Source organism: Macaca fascicularis, chromosome 1 (genome assembly GCF_037993035.2).
Source record: "Macaca fascicularis isolate 582-1 chromosome 1, T2T-MFA8v1.1".
In the NCBI taxonomy this organism is placed as follows: Eukaryota; Metazoa; Chordata; class Mammalia; order Primates; family Cercopithecidae; genus Macaca; species Macaca fascicularis.
Window position 1 is genome coordinate 14815472 of NC_088375.1, and position 16268 is coordinate 14831739.

At 41.6% G+C, this 16268-nt stretch overlaps 1 protein-coding gene across 3 annotated transcripts in view; it reads right to left on the reverse strand.

The window, feature by feature from the left end:
- Positions 1–16268, reverse strand: part of SLC35F3 (solute carrier family 35 member F3) — a 408926-nt gene that overhangs the window by 13022 nt on the left and 379636 nt on the right. For 2 of the 3 annotated variants that reach the window (XM_045391581.3, XM_005539757.5), the window contains one exon: positions 2484–2703. The exons of the other annotated variant lie outside the window; for it this stretch is intronic. In XM_045391581.3, the coding sequence (XP_045247516.2) occupies positions 2484–2703 (220 nt within the window). The remainder of the gene's footprint in view (positions 1–2483; positions 2704–16268) is intronic. 3 annotated transcript variants of the gene reach the window in all.

Here is a 16268-nt window from a genome sequence, read left to right on the forward strand (position 1 = left end):
CCCTGACCTAGAGAAGCAGGGAACATATAGAAAGCACACCTAAGCAGAGAGTCAGATGGCAACACAAGGAGCCAGCTTGGCTCCTTCCAAACAGAGACTCCAATGGCCTCTCACCCTCTCATACCGTACGTGGCCAGGAATCTCCCCAGCATGATAAGACACGTTTGCTTCCTTCTGGATCTGCGCACATGACCTAGACTTATGGATGTTTTCCAGGAACCATGGCCCTTGTGGTTTGAGTAATTGCCTTAATAACACAAGTCTCCTTAGCAGCCAATTCCACAAACATAAGGCTGTGCCTTCGACACGGTTTTTATGTCTGCTTGGCTCTGAAGCTCATATGCTCAGCCCTCCAGGATGGAGAACCACGTTAATTCTTTTCAGTCTTTGGAAATTACCTAACGGACAGTGTTAGCCAACCCAGGTCTGAGTGAAGTCTGAGCGGTCCCATGCACCAGCTAGATATTATCTTGGAACTAAATCTCCATCTGTTTATCAAGGAGAATCTTTCAGTCCCTTTGGCATGTGGCAGTGTCTCCTGATGGATTTTGCTAGCTCTCTGAACTCCTGAAGAAGAGAAAAGGGCGCTCCAACACAACCTGTGGCAGGAAGCTCTTAGATGACTGGTCATGCACTTCTGAGAGGAATAATGGTTATTAGAGAGACTCACAACTGCACAGTGCTTTGCAAGTTACAAAATGCCATCAATGCCATCACTGACACTGGCTCCTGGGGGCTTCATTCAGTGTCAGTCTAGTACCAAAGGCCTTCAACACAAAACTTGGCTCAGTACACAGTGATCAGCAACAGACCAAACCAATCAAGTGGCCAGCATGGCCAGAATGTGCCATATTCCAAGGATGATTGTTGGGTGGGGGGTTGGAGGGGTCTTATCCATGTATAGCAATATAGATCTGGAAGCATCATATTGCTTTCTATGAATTTAGGAGTACTTTTCAAGTTTTTCACACCTCCTTCTCTTAATCTCAAAAAAAAAAAAAAAAAAAAAAGGGTTTCTTCTGCTAGATGTAGAATTAACCTTGAAGCTTCTCTTCCAGGAACAGGGTCTCATTTGGAATTTTCTAGGGACATCTGAGTCATGCCAAAAATTTCCATAAATTCTCCTGGCTCTTTACATCAAAATAAAGTCAGGAAGGACATGGGTGGGTGGCAGGGGGACCCAGGACATTCAAGTCTTCAGCATCGAGGCAGGCAGGCGGCTGGGTGGCTCACTGTGAGAAGTATCTGCATTTCTTGCAGAGATGCATCAGATCATTTATTTGCTGAAAGCTTTTCTGGTGGCACAGAGAGTGAGTTTTTCTTCCAAAATTAACATTAAGCCTCAAAACAAATTTTCCCCCTACTGGAAGCTAAAAATATAACTCAGAAGTTGACTCATGTCCCCACTGCTGTTTGGGTAACTTAGGTGGGTGTGAATGCACCATTAGGGTGATGTCATTGTTCCCAGGACAGGGAGGGAAGGCCGGAAGTAGAGGGCCCTGCACTGGTGGCCAGCAGGGCTTGCTTTCATGGGACTGCCCCTCAAACTGGCTCTTAGCTTTGTGGCTGAAGGGGGAAGCTGTACACTAACTGCAAAAGAACTAGTGGCCTGGCCAAATGCTCTCGGCGCTGGTTTGCAGCAAGGTGATGACGGGTCCGTGGCAGCTCCTGGCCACAAGAGGGAGCCAGTCAGAAGTCACTAGTGTTCTGCCGGGTGCGAAACGTCTCCCGTTTCTTCTATTCGGGGGAATCGCTCTATATTTCAGCTGATATTTGATAGTGCACGTGTCCTACTTCATACAGCTGTTATGAAATCCGATGAGCTAACTTTGACTAGCTTCTCATGTAATTGACTGAGTCTCGGTTGTAAAATGAGAGGTAATTCAAGGGATATAATTTCACTCCCCCTTGGTCATTGGTTAGAAGGAAGTGAAGCTGGCCCTTCACAGTTGGGACTCAGCGTGAGTGTGTCTGGCCCACTCTGGCTGTGTACACACGGCCCAGGCAAAGGGCCAAGACTGCATGCATGCATGGATGCGGAAGGATCCTTCGGGTTTCACGCACATCCTCACCCGAGAGTGGCAGTGTTAGCAGAAAGCTCCAGGCTGCAGGGCACGGTCATGCCACGCACTGCAGCCGGGAAAGCCGCCCATGAGACACTGGGTGAGCACGCAGAGAGCGGAGCATATCGCCATTCCCAGGCTGGGTCCCCGACTGGCACACACTTTAGGGAATGCTTGTGGAAATGCTTGAAATGAAAGGTGCTTTAATGAATGCTTGTCTAGTATGGTTTGCAAGCAAGAAGGTTGGCAAGGCACACCAAGAACCGGGCCCTCTGCTGGGCTCATTTTCTGCTGCAAATCAGAAGGAAAGTGGTCAGCAGCTTATGCTCATGGTCCAGCACATGGAGCTAAGCAAGCCGATGGGCAGGTTTTGGTTGACATGACTGAGTGAGGGAGGAAGACAGATAATAAGGAACTTACCCTCACTCCCATGAATCTGTCCCTGAGAACGATCCATGAGAGCAAGAACACAAAAGCTTTGTTGCAGCAGAACAACACGGAGACATCCGTAGTGTTTATTTTCTTTATTGCATGTAAGTACAGGTAGTTTGTGAGTGTCCAAAGAACACCAAAGGGTGCTGCCTTGGTAAAAAACACCTTCAAAGTCAAGCCATTGTCTCCAAAAAATCGACAGCATTCCCTAAAACAAGGAAAGAGAGGCATTGTTATTATTTTCCTGGGTTCAGACAGATCATTTATTTCCTATACCAAGTTTTTTTTTTTTTAAGCAAATATAGGAAGGGGCAGGGTTTTAAAATTATTATTTTTAATAAACATTTTTCTATTAAAGCCCTTCAACCTACTGCTTTAGTCCACTGAAACAAATGTTGCACAGTGATCTGATGTCACAGATTCTTCCTTCTGTTCATGTTAAGCTTAGAATTTATGGTTCTATACAGAAGGTAATGTTGGCGCTATCTGACTCGAAGGCCTAATTCTATGGTGATTGACTGAGGGATTCTGTTACTTGTTGAGTAGGAGAAGGTGTTCACTACACCTTTTTATTGGGGTGGGCATTGTTGTGGGGGAAGGATGGTAATGGAGGAGGATGGATACTCTAAGACAGGGTGTCTAATCTTTTGGCTTTTCTGGGTCACATTAGAAGAAGAATTGTCTTAGGCCACATATAAACTACACTAGCACTAACGATAGGTGATGAGCTACTAAAAGAAATCACACACAAAAAAATCTCATAATGTTTTAAGAAAGTTTACAAATTCGTGTTGGGCCTCATTCAAAGCCAGCCTGGACCACATGTGGCCTGTGGGACAGGGGTTGGACAAGCTTGGTCTAAGAGAACACATTGAAACAACTTTTAAAAAATGTTGCCCTCAATTGGAATTACCTTTGTGATCAGGCAGGGGCAGTCACTTCTTGGGCGTATCTAATACCTTTTGGCTATGATACGAATAGTGTTAACTCGCGACCTATTTTCTCCCTGAGGCCATTTTTTGGGTACTTATTCCACCATGGGGAAGTCCCACTTCTCTAAGAGACTATCTAGCACAGGAAGAATAAGCAGATCCAAAAGTTCAGAGTCTAACGTGGGAATGAGATGAGGAAACATCTGTAGAAGAAAGTCTTTTGATGCCATTCTAGAGTCTAGGGGGAAGGATCACAGATAGTTCAAAAAATCTTTAAGAAAATTAAAGCCAGTCTTCCACAGGCAGAAGAAGGAAGTAGAGGAGGCTGTGGGGGGCTCGGGTGTGGAGAGAGGCCACTGAGAAGGCTTAGTCGACAGCTGCCTGTTTCCTTGACTGTCAGGGAGTGAAGATCATTGCTGGGTTGGGCCCGATGAGCCAGGCAAGGAGATGGACGAGAGAGGAGGCACTGCTCTGAGGAAGTCCCTGTCCAGGCTCATGGACGTGGTGCAGCACTGCCACAGCTGGGGATGGCCTGCCAGCCAGGAAGGGAGTCAGCCTGCTAGTGATCTAGAAATAGACTCAGTCCCAAAAGAACTGCCACGAGAGCAAAAGAAAAGACATCTCTAGAACAAAGCAAATGCACTAGGTTGGGGGAATAGCTCTGTTCTGTGCCACTTAATATTAAAATGCAGACAAAATGGAGGAAAATTAAAAACAAGAGTCAAAGGGGATTGGGTAAGATTTTAAATTTAATTTTACTGTCTATTCTTCCTATCAATCTAGAAGGAAATCTGTCTTTGTTCATGACTCAACTATGGGATGTCCATAGCACGAACAAGAAAACTCCTTAGAGAAAGGCATGAGAGCCCAGGATATTGAGAGAGGAGAAACACACTTACCGTTTTGTAGAGTCTGGTGCAGTTTGGCCACCTTTCTCTGCACACAGAGTCCTATGTTGCTTCTGAACAAACCGGGGCCAGGTAAAACATTCACATCACTAAATTTATCACGAGACCGATTCAACTGAATTGATTCCATTTTGGCTTTATATAGCTGCAACCCTCATCTAACTGAGAGGCTGATATTTCTTTTTGCCACGTATTTTTTCATACGGTATTCCAGCTACATTTTCTATGGGGTTTTCCCAAGCCCCTGTTTGCAGAAGACTCTGTTCCCCCAGGGGCAGTGACCATGAATGATGGCTTCCTTTATGTTTGTGATTATGGTGGCTACAAAGTGATGCTGGTCCATTCAGTATGACCAAAATAAAATACAAATATTCTTTCTGGCCACTAATGCCATCCTATCTCCACTATACTTAGAGGTTTCCCTTTCTAAGAGAAGAACATCACACAAGTAGAATTTCCAATTTCCACCTGGCTCACTGTCATGAAAAATAATTCATGTTCTGGAAGGGGCCATCCAAGACTAACTGGACAACCTACTTCCTCTCTGAAAATCCATATTTGACTCCTCCAAAGACTGATTGTTGTAGGTGGGATGGAGAAGGGAGGTAGGGCACAGACATGGCTTGGTATTGATGGCCCAAGTTGCTAGAAATGGGAAGGGAGTGGGGATCCCATCCTGGAGATGAAAAAGGTGAGACTCTGAGGCCTGGCAGAGTCCTGCTGGCCCTTTAAGGCATCATGGCCAGGAGATCACAGCATAGGTTGGTGGATCTTGGTTCTAATGAGACCAAGACAATTGGCCCCCTGGACCTGTGAGCCTCGTGATATTTTGAGACCAAAGACTATGCACTAATCTTCAGTGCTAAGAGATTAGTGCACAGTCTTCGGTCTTAAAACAGCATAATATTGGCCCGGAGCGGTGGCTCACACCTGTAATCCCAGCACTTTGAGAGGCCAAGGCGGGTGGATCACTTGAGGTCAGGAGTTTGAGACTAGCCTGGCCAACATGGTGAAACCCTGTCTCTACTAAAAATACAAAAATTAGCCAGGCATGATGGCAGGTGCCTGTAATCCCAGCTACTCGGGAGGCTGAGGCAGGAGAATCACTTGAACCCGGGAGGTGGAGGTTGCAGTGAGCTGAGATTGCACCATTGCACTACAGCCTAAGTGACAAGAGCAAAACTCTGTTTCAAAAAACAAACAAACAAAAAACCCCAGCACAGTATCTCAGGATCTGGCTGGCCCATGTATGTCCCTGATTGCAAGGGAACCCAAGACAGATGATGAACATGAATCCATTTCTGCCAGAGACCTCCCTCTTCTTGGTATACAAATGGAGCACAGTCAACACTCTCTTGACTGACGCCCACATAACTGACTGGACAGTCTAACGCCCTTCATTCCTTCTGCTCACTGATGCTGCTGGCAGGCTAAAGACTAGAGGGTGGCAGGTTACTTCCGGAACACTCAAGTCCTTCTGTTCCTACTGATTGAGTCACACACAAAGATTTAGATGTGTTTACTTCTGATCCTGCTTGTGCCAGTTAGTTCTTGGTATTTCAGTTACACAGTTTAATTAAATATTTCATGAACCAATGAAATATGAGTGGGAAACGAAAGCTTTTTTTCTGTGAAATCTAAATTGAGAGCTTCAAGAAGACTTAATAAAAATAAGCAATACCAGGCCGGGCGCGGTGGCTCACGCCTGTAATCCCAGCACTTTGGGAGGCTGACGTGGGTGGATCACAGGGTCAGGAGATCGAGACCATCCTGGCCAACATAGTGAAACCCCATTTCTACTAAAAACACACAAAAATTAGCCGGGCATGGTGGTGCGTGCCTGTAGTCCCAGCTACTTGGGAGGCTGAGGCAGGGGAATCGCTTGAACCTGGGAGGCGGAGGTTGTAGTGAGCCAAGATGGCGCCACTACACTCCAGCCTGGTGACAGAGTGAGACTCTGTCTCAAATAAAAAGCAATACTGCTACTGAATATTGAATTATTCAATAGAATTATTCAAAGAAACATGGTAAAAGAAAAAATTGTAAAAATCAGTAAGTTCTGCACTTATATTATTTGACAAATACTTATGTTCTTAGTACTCTTTAAAGAATCCCAACTGGGATAGCCTAACTTGACCTGACTTTATATTCTAACTTTTCTATGAATTTCTAAAATTTGGTTATGTTATATATTTAGGGACGAGGATGGCTTATCATTTAATTCATGTCAACAAACACTGGTTTAGCACTTGCCATTCCCACAATTCTAGACAAGGCTTTGTGGTTGATACAGAAAAGGAAACTTTTTAAGCTAAGGAAACGTCTCTTTTAAACTAAGATGAGTTATTTCTTTTGTAATTTCTTCCACTTCAGTTTTTCTATTTAGTTTTTTTCTATTTCAGTTTTTCTGGTGCTTCTTTTAGTTTGATATTGGATCTTTTGGTTTGATCTTCTAATTTTCTTTTTTCCTTCTCTCTTTCTCGATCTTATTTTATGGGAGATTATCTTGACTTTATATTCCAACTCTTCCATTACATTTTAAATATTGGTATCCTCCATTTAATTTTCAAGAGCAGCTCCTGCTCATGAGAAGGTGTAATTGGGGAGATGACATTTATCCTTCAATGGGAGACAACGCAAGCCTAACATATTGACATAGGAGATAGATGGTGTGGAATATAATGATGCTATACTGGAGAACTGGGCTGATTGGATAAGTCCTCATAAAAATGTGGATTTTGAGCTGAACCGAAGGACTAAAGGATAGGAAGGATTTATATAGGTATGTGTGTGGTGTGGGGCAGAGATAATATCCTTGTAGAGGTAAGAGAAGATATTGTATCTATGAAACAAGAACAAATGGTTATTAAAAAGGATATAATCTTGGAAATTAAATATATGATGTAACTACATTTTTAAAATTAATAGACATTTTGGGAGGCCAAGGCAGGCAGATCACTTGACGTCAGGAGTTTGAGACCAGTCTGGTCAACATGGTGGAAACCCTGCCTCTACTAAAAAATATATAAAAATTAGCTGGGTGTGGTGGTATGCACCTGTAGTCCCAGCTACTTGGGAGACTGAGGCATGAGAATTGCTTGAACCATGGAGGTGGAGGTTGCAGTGAGCTGAGATCACGCCACTACACTCCAGCCTGGGAAATAGAGCAAGACTCTGTCTCAAAAAAATAATTAATAGTAAAGTTGGAATATAATGTCAAAATAATCTCCCACAAAATGAGAGAGAGAGGGAGAGAGGAAGAAGGAAGGAAGGAAGGAAGGAAGGAAGGAAGGAAGGAAGGAAAAAATTAGAAGATTAAACCAGAAAGTCCAATATCAAACTAAAAGAAACCCCAGAAGGAGCAAACAGAAAAAACGAAGTGGAGGAAATTACAAAATAAATCATTCAAGACAGTTTCTCAGAACCGAGACATGAATCTTCACAATGTAAGGGGTCACCAAGTACCAACAAAATGAATAAAGAAAGAACCATAACAAGGCATCTGTTTGTAAAATAAAGGTATAAAGAGAAAACCTAAAATCTCCCAAGAGAAGTAAAACAAACAAGGTCAAGAAATAGGAAATTGTAATCACCTCGGACACCACCACAACCAAAATGGAAGCCAGACAATCATGGCACAATGCATTAACATTTTTGAAGGATTTTTTTTTTTCTAGCCAGAATTCTATCACCAATCAATTATCAATCAAAGGTGGAGGTAGACTGAAAGCATTTTCAGCTATGCAGTCCTCAACAGCGGTGTCTCCCAAGCCACTGGAGGACAGGCTGCACCAAAGCAAGGGTGGTCCGGAGGAGAAAGACGTGGCAGCTGCAAGCAGGCCAGCTCTACACGGGCAAGAGAGAAAGTGGGTCCCAGCATCAGCAGGGTGCTCTGCTGCAGACCAGGAACCACAGAAGGCTCCTGGAGGAGATTCTCTGAGGAAGTCTTATGATTAAACAGAACAGGGAAAATAGTGATAGGCTTTTGAGGTGGCAGAACGTTTAGGGAAAAAAATAACAATCATTACATGGAAATCAAGATGAATGAGACAAAAGAGGGAAATATTGTTGGCAGGAGAAATGATGGGTTTTTCACAAAAGGCGGCAGAATCAGTGAACAACATATGTGTGCTTATGATAATGCAAACACTATTAACTAAAAATTGGGATATTATTATGTTGGGGGGTGGGGAAGAAAGGGTAGGGTAAGATAGAAATCAGAGGATGTCCATATTTAAGAAATACGGAGATAAGAATTTAATTTAGCTAAATGGGTATAAATACCAGAGAAAAGTATCCGCAAGAATTGAGGGTGGCTGAGAGTAGGCAGATGTGGAGCTGGAAGAAGTTACTCCTCTTTACCATAATTCTTTTACTACTATTTTGCTTTTCCAAAGTATGTGCATGCATTAAATTGCTAAAATTAAGTTAATTAAAAACACATAAGAGAGAGGTAAAGTTTCTGTGGTTGAAGCTGAAATGTGGGCACTGAGACAGCTTTGAGGGGTGCAGTTGGAAAACCACAGAGAGAGAAGCCCCGCGATTAACAGTGAAGGATGCCACAGCCCAGACAGATGAAAAGATCCACTCAAGTTCAAACAGATGTGAGTAGTAGAGACAAACCTGCAGCCTGGCTTGTTCCTCAGTGAACACTCTTATGTTCCTCTCTTTTTCCCATACCCATTTCATCACCATTTAAATATGTCTAAGTCTTTCCAACTTCAACATACTCCTGTACAAAAGCAAGCCTCTCACCCAGCCCCTTTCCTCTGTTCCCCTTTGTCATAGCCACACTTTTCAGAATCGCCATCTACGCTCACATTCTCCATGACCTTGCCTTCCTCACTGTCCAGCTCCTCTAGTCCATGCCTGCTCCCCACACTCACTCAAACCCCTGGACGAACTGTGAATGACCTTCACATTGCCAATTCCAGAAGGCACTTCTCGGTGTTCATCTTACTCTTGGAAGCCTCTGACATTGTTAACTGTTTCTCCCTGAAACACCCTCTTAGCTTCCAACTCAGCACAGTCCCCGAAGTTTCCTTTGACTTCTCCATACCCTTCTAGACTTCCTCTGTAGGCCTTCTTTGGTATTTTCTTTTTTCTTTTAATTTCTTCTAAAAAAAACCAAACAACAACAAAAAAACCCAGGATACATGTGCAGAACGTGCAGGTGTGTTACACAGGTACACGTGAGCCATGATGGTTCGCTGTACATATTGACCTGTCCTCTAAGTTCCCTCCCCTCATCCCTCACCCTTCAACAGGCCCTGGTGTGTGTTGTTCCCCTCTCTGTGTCCATGTGTTCTCAACATTCAACTCCCACTTATGAGTGAGAACATGTGGTGTTTGATTTTCTGTTCCTGTGTTAGTTTGCTGAGGCTGATGGCTTCCAGCTTCATCCATGTTCCTGCAAAGGACATGATCTCATTCCTTTTTGTGGCTGCATAGTATTCCATGGTGTATATGTACCACATTTTCTTTATCCAGTCTATCATTGATGGGCATTTGGGTTGGTTCCATGTCTTTGCTATTGTAAATAGTGCAGAAATAAACATACGAGCACATGTATCTTTAGAGCAGAACAATTTAGATTCCTTTGTGTATATACTCAGTAATGGGATTCCTGGGTCAAATAGTATTTCTGGTTCTAGATTCTTGAGGAATTGCCGCACTGTCTTCCACAGTAGTTGAACTAATTTACACTCCCATCAAGAGTGTAAAAGTGTTCCTATTTCTCCACAGCCTCACCAGCATCTATTGTTTCCTGACTTTTTAATAATTGCCATTCTGACTGGCATGAGATGGTATCTCATTGTGATTTTGATTTGCATTTCTCTGCAATGCTCAGCAATGTTGAGCATTTTTTTCATACATTTGTTGGCCGTGTAAATGTCTTCTATTGAGAAGTGTCTGTTTATATCCTTTGCCCACTTTTTGATGGGGTTGTCTTTTTCTTGTGCATATGTTTAAGTTCCTTGTAAATTCTGGATGTTAGACCTTTGTCAAATGGGTAGATTGCAATACCACCCTGAACATGCCCGATCTTGTCTGTTCTTTGATATTTTCTTAGGGTTCTCTTCAACCTACAAATAGTCACTGAATAATGTCATCTATTGTCATGGTTTTAAAGCCCAGCTGATGTGTCTTTAATCAGGACACTTTTAAAAATCTGATACCACCCTTGCCTGGACATTCCCAGATGCCTGAAATTCAGCCTTCCCAAATAAACTCAGTGTCTTTCCCCTGCATCCTCAATCCCGAGATGCTACCATGATTCAAGTTTCTACCCAGGCCAGATACTTAAGAATCATTCTCAGCTTCTCCTTTTTTGTCTTCACATTTAATTTATCACCATGGCCTATAGATTATTTCTACTAAAATATTTTATTCTCATAGTTAGCACCCTGACCCATGCCCTTATTCTCACTCACTTCAACTACTGCTGCTGGAGACTAGCTTCTCTCATCACTGCTGTCCCTCCTCTAATCCAATTCGTTCCATTTTCCGCACTACACTCAGAGAGATCCTCCTTTTCCCTGGCCTTCCCTTAGGATAATGGTCAACCTCTTTGGTGGGTCAATTTCCATCAGTTGCATATCAGCTCATATATCCCCTTCAGTGTTGGGACCCTGTGTCAGTATTCCTGATACATGGTCCCATAATGCCCTGTCTTCCTTGTCATAGTGTACAGGACCGTTATTGTAATTGCACTTTATTGTAATAGCAGCTTATTTAATTGTTCGACTTCTTCACTAGAACATACACTCTGTGTGGTTGTTATACTTTTGCTTCATATCATATCCTCATAGCCTAGCATATAATACATGTTCACAAATAATTTTTTTTTATAGAATGCATGCACTTATTCCTTTATGGAGGACCAGAGGTTTATCAAACAATGAAGCATGGGGCCATCTGTCTTAAAAAATCCCAGGGAGCTGTTAAAAATACAATTGCTTGGATTTGACCCTAGACATACTCAATCATACTGTCCAGTGAGGGGCCAAGAATTTTGTAGAGAATGGTGCAGTTTATATGCGGGATGCATTCTTGACAGCATGCCATAATTCAAAATTTACAAATCTTGACTAGTTTTCCCCCAGTAGCACTGTGTTTCTGTTCGTCAGCCAGTTAATGTTAACACCATTACCTGGCATTTATAGTTCACTTGGTCTTCCAGAACTGGTATTTTGATTCTTGTTTAACTTTTAAAATCTCAGAGGAGTCACATTATTTGAAATTTTATGCATACATAAAACCTGTCATAGTTATGTTTTGCTACTGCAAATTTTCATTAAAATGTGAACTTCACTGTATTTTTAAAAAAATTTCCAGATTATTTTCATGAACAAATTTGAATTCAAAGGTTCATGCGCTTCTCTCGCTCTTTCTCCATTTTCTTTCTTTCTTTTAAAAAGTTCTTCTAAATTTTTAATTGTGGTAAAATACATATAACATAACATTTGCAATCTTAACAATTTCTTTTTTCTTTTTTTTTTGAGGTGGAGTCTCGCTCTGTTGCCCAGGCTGGAGTATGGTGGTGTGATCTCGGCTCACTGCAACCTCCACCTCCCAGGTTCAAGCGATTCTCGTGCTTCAGCCTCCTGAGTAGCTGGGACGACAGGCACCTGCCACCATGCCTGGCTAATTTTTGTATTTTTAGTAGAGACAGAGTTTCACCATGTTGGCCAGGCTGGTTTTGAACTCCTGACCTCAGGTGTGAGACACCATGCCTGGCCATTTTTTACTTTGTAAATATGGAATTATACATGTTTTACTCTTCTGTGCTTTTATTTTTTCTCAACATTATGTGTGATAGAGTCATCCATGTTGTTGTAGGTAGCAGTATTTCACTTGCTATATAGCATCTAATAACACAATTTATTTACCCATTCTACAGTTGATGGACATTGAATGGCTTAGATTATAAATAATGCTGCTATAAACATTCATGAATATATCTTTTGGTGCACATATGTATGTGTTTAGTTTGGGTATATACAAAAGAGTGGAAATGCAAGATTAGAGAGTATGTACACGCTCAGCTTTAGAAATAGTACCAAATGGTTTTCCAAAGTAGTTGTACCAGTTTACACTACAATTTTTTTTTTTTTTTTTTTTTTTTTTTTAGCAGAGTCTCAGCCAGGCTGGAGTGCAGTGGCACAATCTCAGCTCACTCACTGCAATCTCTGCCTCCCAGGTTCAAGCAATTGTTGTGCTTCAGCCTCCTGAGTGGCTAGTATTACAGGCATGTGCTACCGGGCCTGGCTATGTTTTGTATTTTTAGTAGAGATGGGGTTTTGCCATGTTGGCCAGGCTGGTCTCGAACTCCTGGCCTCAAGAGATCTGCCTGCCTCAGCTTCCCAAAGTGCTAGGATTACAGGTGTGAGCCACCACACCCAGCTTATCATTAATCTTTTAATTGAAATTTTAATCCATTTACATTTAACTTAACTACTGCTATATTTGGGTTTAATTCTATCATTTATCTTTTCTATTTGCCTCACAAATATTTTTATTTTTTCATTTGTGGTTTTTTTTTGCCTTTTTGTGGTTAATCAAATTTTAAAATGATCCAATCTCTCCTATATTAGCTTGTTAGAAATACATTTTAAAAATTATTCTTCCAGTGGTAGATATTACAACATGTACTCTTGACTTATTAGAATATACTTTATTTGGTAATTTTATCACTTCTCGGACAATACAAAGGCCTTACAACACTAATTCCATCCCACACTTCTTTATCATATTTTAGGCTGTTATTTTTATGAGTTTTTGTTCTACATATTTAAAAAATCCTGTGACATGTTATTACTGCTGTTTTAGACAGTCAGCATTCATTTATATTTAACCACATATTTACTATTTGTAAAGCTCATCATTTCTTCCTGAGCTGCTGTGCTTCCCTCTGGGATCATTTTATTTTTTCCTGTCTATTTAAAGTATTACTTCTTGCATGGGTCTGTTTTTGTAAAAATATCTTTATTTTTGTCTTCACTTTTTTTTTTTTTTGAGACAGAGTCCCACTCTGTTGCCCAGGTTGGAGTGCAGTGGTGGGATCTCGGCTTACTGTAACCTCTGCCTCCCAGGTTGAAATGATTCTCTTGCCTCAGCCTCCCGAGTAGATGGGATTGCAGGTGTGCGCCACCACGCTCAGCTAATTTTTGTATTTTTAGTAGAGACGGGGTTTCATCATGTTGGTCACGCTGGTCTTGAATTCCTGACCTCCTGATCCACCCACCTCAGCCTCCCAAAGTGCTGGGATTATAGGCATGAGCCACCATGCCCAGCCCCTTGTCTTCACTTTTTAAGAAGCATTTTTATTAGTCTTAGAATTTCAGGTTGATAATCATTTTCTTTCCATCCTTTGAAGATATTTTTCCATTATCTTCTGGCTTCCAGTTTTTCTGTGGAAAAGTCAGTTGTAAATTCTAATTTTTGCTCTTTTGATGACAATGAATTATTTTTCCCTGGCTTCTTTTTTTGGAAACATTTTGTATCTACTTTGGTTTTCAGAAGATTTGCTATGATATGGCTAGGTGTTTTTTGTTTGTTTTTCTTTTTTGTGGTAAAGGGAGAGCTTGGGATTTATAAAGCTTGAATCCATGGTTTGATGTCTTCCATCAGTTTTGGAAAATTCTTGGCCAATATACACTCTCCCCTCTACTCCTGGGACCCCAATTATACACATATCAGACTTTTGTACTGTGCCCATATGTATGTTTCTTATGCTTCTTTCTGAATTTCCACCTTTTTTTCTATCTGTGTCGCAATCTGAGTATTTGCTAATGACCTATTTTCCATTTTATGAATCCTCTCTTTTGTTGTATTCTGTTAAACCAACCTATACATTCTTAATTTCTGTTATATTTTCCATTACTTGGGTATTCCTTTGATTATTCTTTATAAATTTCAGTTATCTGGTGAAATTCTTCATATTTTCAGTACTCTTTTGAATATATTAATCACAGTTCTTTTATAGTCTGCATCTAATAACTCAAAACCAAGGGACATCTCTGGATCTGCTTCTAATTTCTCTTTTATTTTTAGTTTTTGGTTTTTGGTGATGTAGTCATTTCCCGGCCAGCTTTTTTTTTCTTTTTTTTCTTTTTTTGAGACAGAGTCTTGCTCTATCACCCAGGCTGGAGTGCGGTGGTGCATTCTCAGCTCACTGCAAACTCTGCCTCCCGGGTTCATGCCATTCTCCTGCGTCAGCCTCCTGAGTAGCTGGGACTACAGGCACCCGCTACCGTGCCCAGCTAATTTTTTGTATTTTTAGTAGAGACGGGGTTTCACCATGTTAGCCAGGATGGTCTCCATCTCCTGACCTTGTGATCCGCCCATCTCAGCCTCCCAAAGTGCTGGGATTCCAGGCATGAGCCACCAAGCCTGGTCTGCTTTGTTACTTTTTATTGATGACAGACTGTGTAAAGAAAATTGTAGGGCTCTGAATGATGTCATTTTCTTCTGGTGTAGATTTCATTTTTTCTGGCATGATCACCTTGACTGGCTCATGCTAGTCAATTTCTGTTTTTTCCTCTTTATTTTCAGGTCATGGAACTTTCTTTGGTCTCAACTAAAAGTACTGTTGTTTACAAGGGCTTCTCCCGCTTGATGGGTTTGAACTCCGGTTTTTCTCCCCATGACTATGAGACTACTAAAGTCTTTGCCTTGGTGGATGCTTTTTCTGTTTGGTTCCTCCTTGTCTGATCCCAAACATTCACAGTTTAGGTATCAGTCAATGCCTTGAGGCTTAACTGCATATGGAATTTAGATTGACTTCTGTTGAGTTCTTCTCTTCTGTGATCCTGAATCAATCTCAATCCATGGCTAGGTTGCCAGCCTTGAATTTCTAGCTTTTTGCCCTCCCAGCCTAATGAGTGCCATAAGTTCCATGCTGCTGGTTTCTGTTTGGCTTCCATGACACACTCTGTGAACTGGAAAATTCTCTAAGAAGTCAAAGCACCAGCAAATGTACGGCTGCCCTCCTCTGTGTCCCTTCACTCTGGATCTTGGCGCTTTAAATCCTGGGTGTATCGGTTGCTCTCTGATCCCCCAAACAATTTTTTAAAGTATTTTCTCCAACTTTATAATTCTTCTCAAAGGGAGGGTTAGTCTGATTTACTCTGTCAGAGAATTGCCTACCTTTATTTAAGCTGCTAAATTTTACAGGCTCAAAGGAATTTCTGAAATGACCCTGGGTAGGTGATCAGAGAAAAGTTATAACAGTGGCAAATTGATCAGTCCTGGGCCTCAATCCAGAGATGCTATTTCAGTAGGTCTGGAATGGGGTACAGAAATCTATGTATTTTAAAATACACTTAGGAGATTCTGATGCATATCCAGGTAGATCACTATCTCTGAAAATGTGTCTGAGGAACACTTGTGCCATTAACACCTGGGGCACTTGCTGACACTTGTCTAAGCCACTATCATTTCTTACCTAGATTATTATTATCCTTCTTTCATACCTTTGTCTCATTCTTTTCAACATAAATCAGGCCATGTTATTTTCTTGCTCAAAAACTTTCATTGGCTTCCCATCTTATTTGGAGCAAAAAATGTAAATATGGGGGAAGATTTGGACATGGTTCTTTTCCTCACCCCTTCAGATCTCTGACCAAACGTCAGAGAGACCTTCCCAGACACCCTCTATAAAACAGCAACTACACTACCTCAATCACTTTCAGCACACCTTAATCCCTCATTTCTTTATCACTTGCACTGTCATTCTCTGAGACGTCACATATTTACATTTTTCAAAAAAACCTGTCTTTATTGAGGTGTGATTGACCTAAAAAAGGCAGTACATATTTAATGTATAAAACTTAATGAGTTTGGAGTAAGTACACACTCATGAACTCCACAATTAATGCCAAAGATATATCCATCACTTCCAAAGTTGCCCCAGCCCTCTTTGTGTGTGT